Genomic DNA, 15,744 nt, shown 5'->3' with positions numbered 1-15,744 from the left:
ACATCCATTTTATTTTTTTTTTGAAAAAAAAAAGCTCTTTATTAAAAACTCTCTCTTTTTAATAATCCTTTATATATTTTCCCTCAAACTCGAGACGCTCTGTGTCTCTAATTTGTAATATACAATCTACCCTCCAAATAATTTACAAAGCAGCAAGGAGAGAAAAGGAGAGAAAGAGAAAGGAGAGAGAGAGAGAGAAAACCAGAGAAGGATTAGAAGAATTGAAGAAGCTTTCAATCAGACAGAAGGAAAACGATGTCTGAGAACTTGGCAACCTTTCGGTCCCTGCAACTCTAACAGGTAAACACCAAAACAAATCTCACTTACACAAAAAAATTTTAAAAAAAAAGGAATTCCTATCAGTCAGTTTGAAAGACCCATTTCAATTCTCTAATTTTCTCTGCAAATTCTCCTTCTTGCCTTCATTTTCCAATCCTTGAGCCTTAAATCAAGAGGGGGAGGGGCTTCTCTTTTGTTTTGCTTCTGTCCTTATCTCTCTATATTTATCTAACAGTACTCTTCTTCTAACCAATTTTTGTGGGAAACATGAGCAGCGGCAGCAGCAGACACAGAAAACGTGGTGGGAGTTGGCTAAGACAAAGAAAGAGATGATGCTGCAGAAGAAGATAGTTGTGATATGGAAGTAGCAACAGCACCACCACCTTTTCTGACTCACTCCAAGAATAACGAGTTGGCCTCTGGCAGTGAAACTTGTGTGAATTCTATGTCCCAAGGTTTCCACCAAGGGATCTTCAGCTTCTCTAATGGATTTGACAGATCAACAACAACATCACCACATCACCACCACCAACCACAACACATCGCACAACAGAGCCGGAGGGATAAACTAAGGGTGCAAGGATTCGACCCATCACCACCACCACCACCACCACCACCGCCTCCATTGGTTGTTATCGAAGAGGAAGTACCTGGTGAGCTTCCAGGTTACGGGATGTTGTCAGAGATGTTCAATTTCCCAGCTGCAGGGACAACTACTCCCGCCGACCTGTTGGATAATCATCAGATCCCATCCAGTTACCGTCTGTCACGGCCATCACCGGCGGCTAATGAGTGGTACGGCGGAAATAGAGCACAAGGTATGGTGGTAGGTGGTGGATTGGGTCATTTGGGAGATGAGAAGCATCATCACCAGACTAATAGTAATGACCACCACCGTCATCATCAGATTACAGTTCCAGCAGGTATAAATGCGGATTCAGCTGCTGCCATGCAGCTTTTCCTCATGAATCCACAGCCTGCAAGGTCACCTTCTCCTCCTCCTCCTCCCCCACCTCAACCCACTTCTTCTTCTTCTTCTCACATGCAAACCTTCCAATCCGCCGGTGATGCAGCAGCAGCTGCTGCTTACGGTGATAGCTCAATTCATCACTCGCACTTCACATGGGCTGGAGGAGATAATAATAGTAGTAAAATTGGAGGAGTTCTAGACAGCCAAGGGCTTTCGTTGTCTCTGTCGTCGTCGTTGCAGCAATTGGAATCGGCGAAAGCTGAGGAATTAAGTATGGGTGATGGTGGGGTGTTGTATTATGGTTTAGGAAACGGGGGTGGTTCTACGGCGGCGGCATCGTATCCATCGATGAAGAATTTGAGGAATCATCATCCTCACAATCAGCATCATCAGGAAGCGTTGCATCTACAAGGGAGTTTGGGGATATTGGGTCAGAACCAGAACCAGAACCACCACCACCACCATCATGGGCAGGTCCATATTGCTGGATTTGGGGGGTCATCTTCTTTAGGGGTGGTTAATGTTTTGAGGATTTCTAAGTATGCAAAGCCTGCTCGTGAGTTGCTTGAAGAGTTTTGCAGTGTTGGAAGGGGACAGTTCAAGAATAATAAGAAGCATTCTTCTACTTCTAACCCTAACCCTAACCCTAACCCTAACCCTAACCCTAATCAAGGAGCTGCTGCTGCTGCTGCGTCATCTCTTTCTTCTTCAAAGGACATTCCTCCTTTATCTTCTTCTGATAGAATTGATTACCAGCGGAGGAAAGTCAAGCTATTATCCATGATTGATGAGGCATGTAACCTTCATTCCCTCTCTCTCTCTCTCTCTCTCTCTCTCACACACACACACACACACAATACATAGCCGGAGTAGATGGGGATTCCGGCGTGTCAACGAAATTCTATTTTTTAGTGATGGAAGATTGGGCCGGCGGGAAATAATAATAATAGTATTCCTTAATTAAAAAAAGGTTTGTAGTTTAATAATTAAAGAACTAAATTGATTGATGGGTTGGGGTTGTGTTTGCGTGCTTTGAACCTTCGTTGTTAAATAAAATAAGGGATTACAAACACTAATTGGACGGGAGAAAGAAAAGATAGCCCTTTTGAGATTTGATTGGCAAGATCGATCATCCAACAATCTCAATTCCCTCCAAAACTTCTGTCACAGACCGAAATCCTTGTTCTTAATTATGTTCTTCAATTTCTTTCTTCTATTTTTTAAACTTGTTATTGGGAAAAGGGATTCCTTCTTTTTTTTTTTTTTGGTTCTTCTTTTCTATGTAGCAGTCTTTGATTCTTGCATTCATGAACTCTGATTTTATTGTTTATTTTTTTTTTATTGAAAATAAATCAGAAAAAAACAAAAATCCTCTCTACCCATTGATTTCCTGGTTATGGAAATTCTGAGTTAGGGATCCAGCCTTCTTTTTGTGAGATTAATTAATATCAACAACCATGATCTTTTATTATTAATTTCACTGATAACGATAAGCTTGCCTTCTTGGATCAAATCAAATTATTATATTTTAAAAAAAAAAAAGATGAAAGTCATAAAAGCTTCTTCACTTAAAAAAATTGGGGAAGAGTTGGCTCGTGATTATGACTGTTCTCCTTCCATTTCTGTCATTTTTCTTTTTCTAAAAATCAATTATTTTTTTCCAAAGATTTGGGCAAATTGGATACTTGTGGGTTTTTTATTTTTACAAATTTCTGGCTAATATAATTAAGCGTCTATTATGGTGGGCTCTTTTTCTTCTCCTTCTTGGTACGTAAAGTGTATGATGAATTGTATTAATGAGACAAAATGACATCTGGGTTGCAGGTTGACAGGAGATACAACCATTACTGCGAGCAAATGCAAATGGTAGTGAACTCGTTCGACTCGGTGATGGGTTTTGGGGCAGCAACTCCTTACACAGCTCTAGCTCAAAAGGCGATGTCACGACATTTCAGATGCCTTAAGGACGCCATAGCAGCACAATTGAAGCATACATGTGAGCTTCTGGGTGAGAAAGATGGCACAACAGCTTCAGGAGTGACTAAAGGGGAGACTCCAAGGCTTCGGTTGCTTGAAGAAAGTCTCAGGCAACAAAGAGCCTTTCACCAGATGGGAATAATGGAGCAAGAAGCTTGGAGACCTCAGAGAGGCTTGCCTGAACGTTCCGTCAACATTCTTAGGGCTTGGCTTTTCGAGCATTTCCTTCACCCGTAAGTACTTACAAATCCTCTTTCTTCTATCTTTCCCTGTCTCATTTGATGCTACCACTTGAGGGCCGGGGGATTGCTTGCTAATATGGGTCAGCGTTCTCTTAAGGGGCATGGGTCCTACACGCTCGTTGGCATCATGGGTGGGATTTCCACCTTTCAATGGGTTGCTGCGGTAATACTCATTTCACCCTCCTCTTTGATTGAGCATGGGCGGTTAATGATGTCAAAATCAATTAAGAGCCCAAGCTCAAGGGTGGAAAGGCCCTTCCAAGATCATAATCCAAACTGCCGCATACTATCTGACCGATGTGGAACTAAACTCCCCTCCCACTTCTGGCCATGAAACGCATTCACTGTTTCTTCGAATTTAGCTCGTCTCCAGGGAGCCCAGCATGGCTAGGCTACTGCCAGCCGTTGACACAGCTCAACTGCTGGATACCCCCTGGCAGCACCCTGAGCACTGGGCTCCCTAGAGTCGATCTTGATCCTACTTCTTCAGGGATATACTGTCCTACAAAAAAAACTTTTTCCCATACAATATCATAGGAAACCCTAATTATCATATAATTACAATTTTAGCCCATGCATGTAATGGAACTGAAAGGGAGATGATGATGGATGTATCATGGTTGTGTGTGGGTGCAGCCCTTTTTTCTTTCTTTGCTTCTGCATCTATTGTTTGTCTCTTTAGATTTTCACGCCTTAATTAATTTGCAGGGAAAGAAATTTGTTCAATCCCATCAACTGGTACATAAAAGCTTGTGTTCTCTTTATGTGAATCGGGTAATGATCAGTAAGTAACTCTTGTCGTTTTCTAATCTTCTGTTTTTTTAACTTTTGTTTCAGGTACCCGAGCGATACTGACAAGCATTTGTTGGCACGACAGACTGGTTTATCGAGAAATCAGGTCCTTTCTATACTCCCACAGTCCCATTCCCACCCCCATTAAATATTAACAAAAAGGAAAAGTAATTAAAAAAAAAGGGAAATTAAAATTAAAGTTCATCTGTTCTTCATTCATTCAAGAACCCAAGTGGAAGAGGAATAGTAAAACCCTAGGAAGTTAGCGACCATCGGTTGTTTCAGTGAGATCGATTTGCATGGTTTAGGGTTTCGTTTGTGTCGTTTCCATTCCATTCTGTTGAAAAGCTTAGCCGTTTTCCTTTTCTCTTTTCATGATAACATCCGAAACTGTGAAAGCAGAATACTACTACGGGGTCAGTGAGTGAGTGAGTGAGTGAGTGAGAGAGAGACAGAGACCTAAACAAGTACACCAGAAATGGTGACATTAGATATTTGCAGCCTTTTTTTCTTTCCAACGCAAACATCACTGGTTTTTTTACAGGACAATGAGAAATTAAGAACCCTAAAAAAACAATAGTCAATGCATTCATACATTACAGACTGTAGTACATTTGTCCTCAGATACACTCCATAACCCTTTAATTTATTTTTGTTTCTACGCCTTCATTAATGGATACCAAGAAAAAAAAAAAAGTAGAAGAAAAAGAAAGCATCTATATGAAAAGTTTTCTTTTTCAAAATTAGATGCAGTAATTTTGAAAGCGGTAAGAATGAGCCTTATGATTTTACCTTAGACAAAAAGTTTCGTGTATGGTGCATGACCATGTGTGTAACTATTGGATGTGTACCTAGCTAATAAAGATAAGTTTTTTTTTTTTTCCTAAGTACACCGACCGTGCATGGTGCATAGCTATGCTTTAAACATACATCAATTATAGTGCTGGACATAGAAAGACAAGGGGGCTTTTAATTCTAAAAAGGGGAAGAGAGAGGATGACACATGCTAGCCTTGGCACCTTCTTGTTGTGTTCAACCTTTTTCCTATTATTTACTATCATTATCTGGAAAATTATCTCCTACAATTCGTTGTCCAGCCCAGTTCCCCAATAGGGGGGGAGGGGGTGTACCCACCCAGGGAGAGGGTTAAGGGTAGCATGGTCATTACACTCCCCATTAGAGGCTCTGGGGAACAGGCTGGGAAGGGAATTTCAAGGGATAAAGATCCACCATTAGCATCACACAAACACTCTCTCTCTCTCTTCCTCCCCCCCCCCCCCGCCGGTTGGATCTGGTTCTTGTACACCAAATCTCACACAGATGGAATCCAAGAGAGTGAGTAAATTTCATTTCTATGGGATCTGGTGTACCAGAATGAATTTGAACCTCTCTCTCTCTCTCTCTCTCTCTCTCTCTCTCTCTCTCTCTCTCTCTCTCTCTCTCTCTCTCTCTCTCTCTCGTAAATTATTTAAGGAAAAGAGAACGCTACCTGGTCATGCGGCGGACGGCCATAGCACCCAAATACTACAGGACTACATAAAGTGAATGCCGCATCCTCAAGAATTTTCACCTTTCCATGGGGTGTAGTGGTCATTTCACATGGCCTAGTGCCTAGCACAAGGGCCGTGCAACCATGTAGCATTCTTTCTCCCATTATCTAAAAAAAAAACCAAAAGCATTTCCTACGGTGATCAATAGAGAGAGAGAGAGAGAGAGAGTTAATGTGGATATAATTGAACGCAGTTCTTTTATAGCACCAACTCTCTCTTTTACTTTGTGCAATCTCATCTCATACCACATGGTCTCTTCTCTATTTTCTTAACCGTTAAGGTGTTTTAATTGCAAAAATTTCAGGTTTCGAACTGGTTCATTAATGCGAGGGTTCGGTTGTGGAAACCCATGGTAGAAGAGATGTATCAGAAAGAGGCCAACGAAGAAGAAGAAGGAGAAGAAGAGAGAGATGGAAATGGAGAGGGAGAAGGAGAGAGAAGCCAACAAGGCCAAAGCAGCATCTCTGCACAAACACCACCGACACCCACAACCATAATAACAGCAGCAGCAACAGTGACAGCGACAGAATCAGCATCAGCGTCATCAGCTACCACAGCAGTCGCAGCAGCAGCAGCTGCAGCTTCAGTGCCACTACTACCTCCAGCAACTACTACTACGATTACATCGTCATCATCATCGAAATTTACTTCTTCAAGGTCCGAAATCAATGCCCACCACAACAGCCTCTCATTCAATGCAATCAATAATAGACAATGCTTCTCGGTAAACAAAGCCAATCAGTCCTCCGCCACCACCACCACCACCACCACCACCACCACCAGAGCCACCGCTGCCCATAACGACATGCCTCAGCGTTGTCCGGCGACTCACGTATTCGATGACACGTGTCGACAAAATGTTCATGGCGGAATCTTAGCTGCTGCTGACTATGGTGGGTCCACCGCGGTTGGTACAAATCTTGGGCCCACACTTCTAAGATTTGGCACCACCACCACCGGCGATGTGTCGCTCACGCTTGGCCTTCGACACGCTGGTAACTTGCCGGAGCAGAGTCCGTTCGCCGTTAGAGATTTTGGGGGTTGTTGAAAATTGGTTTAAACTTCATTATTTCATTACCCGTATCCGTACCCGTACCCGTAAACCCTTCCCAAAAAAAAAAGGTGAAACAGTTGAGGGAAAGAAAAATAAAGGAAAAATCTCTCCATCTTACCCTTTTGTCGTTTTTCTTTCTCAGGTCGATCTCTCACAGCCTTTAATTTTCGGATCACCTTTTGGTTCCTTCTTATTATGATGTTAAGTACATATAAAATATATATATAAATGAAGGAGAAGTAAAGCTAACTGCTGTTAGAGATCTATTTAATTGGTATAGTGGAGAATGTATGAAAAACTAAGGTTTTTGTACCTTGATAGCATTCTAACTTGTGAAGAAAACTTCATAATTCATATTTAGATATCTAGATGCACACTTGAAGCTCTAGTGCTTATGTTCAAAATCTCAAATTTTCAAAACCCATCTATTTTTTTATTGAATTGTAAAACAATCTCTTCGCGAAGTTGGGGTAAAGTTGCATATATATATATATATATATATATTTATATTATGACCTTCCCCAAATTTCAAAGTGACAACAGCCTTGTGCACTGAGTATGCCCTTGTGATACAACCTACCTACCTAATACAACAACAACACCCCTCCTACTCTTTAACCTTGAGTTCGGGAAAAAACAAAAAAAAAAAACACAACTACACAAGCAAAGGATTCATAATATGAGGATTATACATAAGAATTAGAAATTATGCAAAATCTTTTCTCATCTCCCCCTATTTTTTTATAGACTATAAAAGACACTAAAGACCAATTTTTATATTTCGTTCCTAATAATTTTTGTTATTTATTAAGTTAAATATACTAAAACTTTAGAAAAGAAAAGAAAATGTACGTGAAAGCATCTTGTATTGTCCATTTTTCACCAAAACAAAAAATTATAAAAACACAAAGTGTGTATAGTATTTCTATAGGATCAGTCTCTATCATTTTAGTGGTGTGAGATCTAATTCTAGCAAGCCCATATGGATTGCGCGAATAAATCTGATATTCATTGAATGAAAAAGAATGAGAAAATTTAAATCCATTGGTAAATTAGAGTTTCATTAAGCTAGTATATTCTTTTGATATAACTTTGTGATTGGAAAATAGAAGGTATATATATGTATGATGACGATAGTGAAAGATGGGTTATCTCCCTTGGGTTGGTATTATCTTGTTTTTTTATTTTCTCTTACAACTTACAAGAGAATCAACCTAGCTACATGGGTTGCTTAAAGTCTAAAATGAAATGGATATGGCAATCAGCATCATTTACCTAATTTTGTTCCTTATTTTCAGATAGAAGAAAATAAATGATAACCACCAATAAATGGACAGATATCCTACTAGAGTGGCTTGGTTTAAACGATTTTGCAGTGGTCCCCTTGGAAGAATTGATTCTATTAGAACATAATTTTCAGATTAGGTGTGTAATCCCAAATCGTATGAAATTAATTCAATGACAGCTTTTGATAATGATATATTGATAAGTCACTTTCAAATTATTTTTGAAAACCCTTAAAATGTGTCAAGTTCTAAATACACTTATATATACTAGTGTCATTTAAACAGACACCCCCATTTGAGAATAAGCTATATATAGGTGGAATTGTCGGGATTCATGTAGAACTCACCCTTAAAAACTAGCCATTAATTAAAGATCGAGATATAAGTTTTCACATGCCTTCTCACATCTGATGTAGGATTGGTTGTTTTTGCATGGAACACATGCATGTGAGAACGGAGATGATCTTTCTCGAGAGATTTTCTTAATCCTCGAGAGAAGCACACTAGAGTTGCCATGTCTGGCTTTGATAACACTTACTGGGATTCAATTAAGTACACTCACTCGTAAAAACCAGCCATTAAAGAAAAGATGTCCAAATCCTTATAACCCTTCACATCGAACTATAAATTCCACACGAATTGAATAACCTGTAGGAGTTCAATGTAGAGTCAAAAAAGCTCCATTCAAACTAATTATTTTGACTGTCTGGTTTTATGTAATTGATAAGTTAAACAAAAGGGGAAGAACTAGAACGAAGAGTGCAATAGCAATAAATGCGAGAATATTTACTTTCATAATGGAATCTCATTGTTTTTTCTTAAACTTCGCAATAACTTGGGAATTGACCTCCAAATTAACCTCATTTAAGTGCATATGTTTGTTTACCCTTCAAAACAATTAAATGAGTGATAAAGCAACTTTTTCTTTTTCTTTTTTTTTTTTTGGTTTAGGAAACACGTACCATCCTATTTAATGTGTTTTATTAACTGCTTCGATCTATTGGAGGTTGTGTTTGGGCATACATAAACCCTAACCTCAAATCATCCGAAGTGGTTCAAGTAGATCAGGACTAGCCTTGGTGTGGGGTTAGCTGTTACTTAAGAGTACAGAGTAGTCTTAACCCATCGATCCTTAATTGTAGGTTAACTTTGTCCAGCTCTCAACAAGCCCTGCAAAAACTAACAATGCAGATGTTAGAGAAGAAAACAAATTAGGAACAAAGAGTAATCTACTTCTACTTCTTCTGCTGTGTTTTCACACTTTAGTAATAGTAGTAAAGGGAGGGAAGGGGGATCTTCTCTTCTCATTTGAACCATCAATAACACCTATATATAAATAAAGAAATAAATAAAGAGCGGGAAGAGAGGTACCGGTGGAGGACCCACCTAATTATTGTTGTTGTTGTCTGGTTGAAAGCTACTCGTCAGCCAGGTATTCTGTAAAGATGGGGCCCAACAACAAAAAACTACAGTACGTACATGTGGAGCCCTCCAAGGTGAAGAGGAATGGATGGGACAACTCATGATTCTCGCTCACCACAGTTCACCCTAGAGAACCTTTATTCACAATTCAGACCGACCTGAACCAATCGAATCCCAATAACTCATTGGACCTTGGCCCACTTTCACTACTCTCTCTCTCTCTCTCTCAGATCATGCAAAGTAGTAAAGAGTGTGCATGCACTGCTGTGCAGGTCTTGGTAGTTATGGTCATCGATCTGATTGGATCAGCTTTTATTTATTTTTTTTTTTTTGTTTTTATAATAAGAGATTCGCTAACGAGAACTGACCAAATTGGGATTCTACAATTTATAACGGTCAATTCACAGCTTTCCATCGTACAGGACCAATTGCTAGACAGTGCCTTTTTAATGGGCTTGTTAACCAACCCATATCGATGGAATAGCCCATCGAATTCATTACTTTTTTTGAAGTTAGGTTATATATATATATGGAGGTCCAGCCCACCTTTGCAACCCTAAATAAAATCCTATGTGTATGAATGGGTCTGAAGGTTCGCAATGAGCAGTGTCTCTTGCTAACCCATTAATCGTATTCCATATTCATCTACTGGATCATGGATATATCCATCTGACCCTCCCTCCCTTTATGAAATCTAAGCCAAGAGTAAACCATATATGATGATATGGGTATTGACTATTGACAGAGTAAACCAGAGAGAGCTTTTACTATTATTTTGATGATGAAACTACAAAACCCTAACTCCAAAAAGTACAAAATTAATAATCTAGTATAAACAACTCCCAAAAAAATTGGTTATTGGAGAAGAATCAATAGTACTTGTTGAATTAAGCTGAGATTGGAATTTGATCTTCACCTTCTTCTTCACCCACTTTGATAACTTTTTTCCCCTCTCTGGATTGCTTTCTTCTTTGTCTTGTTTGCAGAAAGGGTAACCTCTGAGGTATGCCTGCCTACAAGCAAAGTGTTTGTGACAAATTTTCGTATTCATGCTTACAAGTTTCAAGAATACTAAATCTGCCTCTGGCGATGGATATAGCTTCTTGAAACTTATTACTGTGATAGGGATTCGAGCATCCAAATAAGCTTCAACATAAAACGATCCCATTCTTCTTCTTCTTCTTTTTCTTCTTCTTCTCCTCCTCCTCTATCGATCTGTCGTGCACAATTGCATTCACAGTTTATTTTATGTTCAAGGAAGCCCAATTAAGCATGTGTTTTTATATTGTTAAATAAAAGACTCTCTGTTGAGTAGAATTGGAACTTGTCTAGGAAATCTGTAGTTAAGTAGCGTTGGAAATGGACTCTGAATGAATAAATTCAACCTGAATTTGCCCAATTTATATCCATCTTTGGTCCTTCATTCTGACGCCAAAATAACTCGGTGTTGGCCCTTGCGAGATGGGCCTAGGCTCAAGCCCAAGCCCAATTGAGGTGAGATTGCTTCATTGCCACATCGAACCCCTGGGTCCCTATAATATTTTTTTTCGAGGGAAACGTCCCTTTTGACGAATTTTTATCCTGTCCAGTTCCCTGGCCGGTACGGTTGTCCAGTTCCTCTCATAGGGAGATGGAGATGACGACTTAACCTCACTCAGGTAGTGTGTTTGGGCAAGGGATTAGATCGTCATTTCTGACCCCTTATGAGAGAAACCGAACAACTATACCGGACAAGGAACCAAAGAGGAAAATGATAGATGTCAAAATGTATGACCAGAGATCACAAGTATTAATGAAGAGAGAAGAGGGAGAATGTGTGACAGTGTGTACATATAAGGTGTCATGTATACATCATTTTCCCTTTTTTTTAATCACATATTTGCCTATAACTTTCTAGTTAGGCTAGTTATGATGGCACCACCTCAGTTCTTTTTCCATGTATATAATTTTTTGGGCCAAATGTTCTCTGTGCCAGGGGGTAGGTTGCGCTCAAACACATGGGGGTGGCTGAAATGACCACCCTACCCCCTTGACTACCCAACCCATGTGTCTGGGCGCAGGCTGTACTATGACACAGAAAACATCACCCCTAATTTTTTACTTTGCAAACTCCAAAACTTCACATGTTGAGTTGCCAAGGGTTGGACACGTTGTTACCTCTAGCTAAGCTAGCACAATGTGTGTCCAATGGAGAAGGTGGGATGGAAGGATAAGGGGGTCACTTCCATAGGGGTGTGGAGAGAGACAGATAAAGACTAGGCACAGCACCAACATGCCTAACCTTGACCTTTTAAAAAATTTCTTTTATTTTCTTTAGGTAAACACCTTAAAATTGAAGACTACGTAAAGGTGCAGAAATATACTTACGGCATGGTGTTGAAAATGTATGTGAAATTTTGACACGTAGCCAAACGAAGATGATTTTTTTAATTTCCAACAGCAACCTTTCCACGTGACACAATTAGTTGTGTAGAGTGTAGGCCAGACAATCTAATTCATTTTATTTAATTCTTACTTCATATGGGCTGCCTGAACCCATCCATTAAATGGGCTGGGCTGGTTTATTCCTAAGTGGGTCAAACACGGGAAGCAACCTCGAAGTACCCTAGCTTAACTTGCCAAAAGTTTAAAGGTTTCAAGCTCTTTTAAGTTTTAACCCCAAACTGTGAAAAACTATTCACTGCCGGGTTCTTTCCCAAACATTTTTACCCTATATAATTATAGGAGCAAGAGATTACTGATCGTGCAGCCTCAGCACCAACGCAAGGGTGAATGAGAGTGCATACAAGGGCATCAACATAGATGTAATTTTTTATTTCAAAGGGGTGAGACGAAAATTCCGCGTGCTCCTATAAGCACAGAGGCTACACGACCAGAGAGTGTTTTTTTCCCCAAAATTATATCTATTTATTAGAATTTAAGAATGAGGGTGAAAGATTAATTTAGCCTTCCTTTCTTCTTCCTCCAACTACAAGATTGTGATTCTTCCCCTCAAACTCATGGTTCAAATAACCGAGATTGCATCAATAGAATCGACCAATTTGAATCGGAATCGACTGTCCCCAATTTCGATCCAATCGAACCGAATATATAAAGCTTGAAAACACAAGACTTACTCTGCCTGTGAACTTCCTGCATTGATTTTTCAGATGATTCCATCCCCCAATTCGGATTGGAATCGACCATTACTAATGATCAAGATTGCTTTTTTATTCTCTCTCCTTCCTACAGCTCTAATCCTCTTCGTCATCTCTACAACTCTTACGAGCGACTCCAAAGATTCTTGTTCAACTAGACACTGATTATTCAAGAAATTTTCGTACTAGAGATTCAACTAGCCATAGGTAGTTTAAACTTCAAGTTACATAGTTTTCATAGTTTTAAGATTTAAGATTTATGTTTTCAAGTTTAAGTTTCACATTCTTTTGCATTTTAATTGAGTTTTTTGACATCTTCATAGTGTTTTGCAGCATTCTCATGGTATTTTCAACAATTTTTAAGCTTATTAGTGAACACTCCAAAGTTCATTAGAGTGGGTGAACCTTATCAACCCGCTTTAAAATTTCATGTCAAATTTGGGTAGAATCAGAGTTTGTCAAGTGATAAAATAAACCCTCGTTTTTGTTGGGTTGGATCCTCCAGCTCCTGCCACAGTTGGAGGAGAGCCAGTAGTCATCAAAATATTAATCCCTATTATGAGAAGGGGATAAGACTGTGCATAGGATACACGGTTGTGCATGGAAACTTTTGCCTAATTTATATACAAAACCATTCAAGTATTTTATGACCTAACCATGATATTTTTGATCATTTTTCTAGAGACAAGATTTTCGCTTTTCATGGGTATCTACCCAGAGGGTAGAGATGTCATTTCACATTGTTCTGTGAGAAATCGTAGAAATCACCACCAAGTAAAGATCTTTTTCTCTTTTTTTATTGGGGAAAGGTTTCGCACACGACCGTGTAAACCGTGTACGAAACTTTTTCCCTTACTTTTTTGAGTAAATTACTCCCCTCCCTTGATTATGCTCTAATGACAAACCCTCCCGGGTTTTGAGTAATGACTCTCCCTCCCGCATTCCCAAGATTCTATCAACCGACCCATTCGTAAAAGGGCTTAAGTGATAGAAAAGACTATATTACCCTTTGTTATCTAAAACCCTATTCTAACTTCTCTCCTTGCTCTATCGTCTCCCACCTATGGAACGAGAAAGTGAAGATGGAGAGTGCATCTTCCACCTTGAACACCATTGCCGCAACAACTGCAATCGCTTGACGTGCATCTTCCATCTCCGCTTGGACCTGCAACCAACTCCCATCTCGGTTATTCTCTCACAGCTTGGACCAAAAAGATGAGTGGAAAGTGGAAATTTATTGGTGAAAATGGCACTCCACAACATCCACCTGCTCAAATACAGATAAAAGATACGTTTATGACTATTTTGAGTGCGTCTCTTTCTCACCATCACTATCAAAAACGTTTCTTTTAGAAGCCCAGACCCAAAAAATCAACAAATTAATGCCAGACGATTAGAGATTCCATTCCATGCATGTACTGGAGGTAAGAAATTTATAGTAAACTCTTCATTTTTTAGGAGAATTAATTTAAAGCCATGGCCACCATTTCTATTGTTTGAGTACAGTAAATGGATCAAAACCCGATTCAGATAACCTCTTAGATTCGTCGTTTATTGAAGATTCAGAAAAAACACTTGAGAAGTTAGTTGGGAGCCAAATTGGCGGATTTCCTTTAAATCAGATTTCTGACTTTTTATTTGCATCTTTGATTGGTCTCTATCCAACTTTAGGAGATCTGGTTTGAAGTTCTAAACTGCTCTCATATCTATTTGCCCCATTTGTGATGAATTTTTCAAGAACCTCTTACTTCTCCACACACAGTTTTGATTCTATGAATGATCACAAGTGGGTTTTTTGGGGAAGAAGATTTTATCATTTCTGTCCAAACAGAGTAGCAAACGATAACTATGATGCTCAGGACTCCGAGTAGTTCAATTCCTCTGTTCTTTGGAGTTATCCTAATAGGAAATCCATAATCTTTTCACAAACTCAGAATGAAGATTGATATGATCCAGCTTCTCTGATTAATGAATAATAACTCATCGTTCTCTCTCTTTCAAATAAAACAAAACTGTATTAAGAAAGCGATTCGTCATTCTGGCTCATACCTGTTAGCCATTAGCCAACCACTCGTTTCTGTGCACATGGCACATGGCACAGGGCACAGTGTCTCCACAATCTTCTGTGGGACACACTTTAATTGCACCTCTACTGTTGCTGAAATGAAAGACAAGGGAAGCTCATTGTGCTAAATCTCTTCAATCTGAAGAAAGTGCAGACTGTATCCCTGATAGGTTACAAGAAGTTTTGATGAATTAAATTTTCTTAAGGTCGTATGGTTTACCATTAATAGTTTACAGTTCAATTGGGGATTAGAACTTATGGATATAATTGCAGAAAATAATTCACCTTCTTTAAAAATGAATTTTGTGTTTATTGTCTGAGAACAATTCAATTTTAATGGTGGCAAAGCATCCTCAATTGTTTATTTCAACTGGCAACTGTTGTTGTTCTTACCATAGTTAAACTCCCCTTGAATTTCCATTTGTTTGTATTTTTTTCTTCAGAGAAATTTTCAAACCTTTATCCTTTTACACATGGTCAATTCCAATCGGGTTCAAACTTAACCCACCTATAGTGGGTGATTGCACCAGAGCTGCCAACTTTGTTTGAACTTCTTCTTCTTATGGACTGGATATGATGATGAAACACCTTACCTTCAACAACTTGGTTGTAGAAGAATAGCGCCGGAGTGTTCGATCAAACGAAGAAGAAGCTCTCTGGTTCTCACGGAGTGTTTGAACGAAAGAAATAAGATTCGTAATCTCTCGATATCGCTGGAGTGGTCGAACGAAATGAAGAATATCTTCGCTGGTTCTGCGGAGTATTCGAACGAGAGGGAAACTTTCTTGGAATGTTCGAACGAAATGGAGAAGAAGAAGAGATTTTGTCTATTTTTATTAAGGGGTATTATTGGTATATCAGAATAATAAGGGCATTTTGGGGTTTAAATGAAAATATTTTGGGTGATGTCATCACTTAACAGCCCTTTTTAACGGAATGGGTACGGTTGTTAGAATCTTGGGAATGCAAG

General features: G+C 39.2%; 1 protein-coding gene across 1 annotated transcript; it reads left to right on the top strand.

Moving 5' to 3' along the window:
* Positions 1–613: 613 nt before the first annotated feature.
* On the top strand, positions 614–6,890 carry LOC122659976 (BEL1-like homeodomain protein 4). The gene is made up of 4 exons (XM_043855142.1): positions 614–2,041; positions 3,074–3,459; positions 4,306–4,366; positions 6,115–6,890. Exons 1-4 carry the CDS (start codon positions 638–640, stop codon positions 6,856–6,858), a joined length of 2,595 nt encoding a protein of 864 aa, XP_043711077.1. The 5' UTR covers positions 614–637; the 3' UTR covers positions 6,859–6,890.
* Positions 6,891–15,744: the final 8,854 nt, after the last annotated feature.

Source organism: Telopea speciosissima, chromosome 4 (assembly GCF_018873765.1).
Source record: "Telopea speciosissima isolate NSW1024214 ecotype Mountain lineage chromosome 4, Tspe_v1, whole genome shotgun sequence".
Classification (NCBI taxonomy): domain Eukaryota; kingdom Viridiplantae; phylum Streptophyta; class Magnoliopsida; order Proteales; family Proteaceae; genus Telopea; species Telopea speciosissima.
The sequence above is the reverse complement of the archived record's forward strand: the minus strand, read 5'-3'. Positions and strand labels throughout refer to the sequence as shown.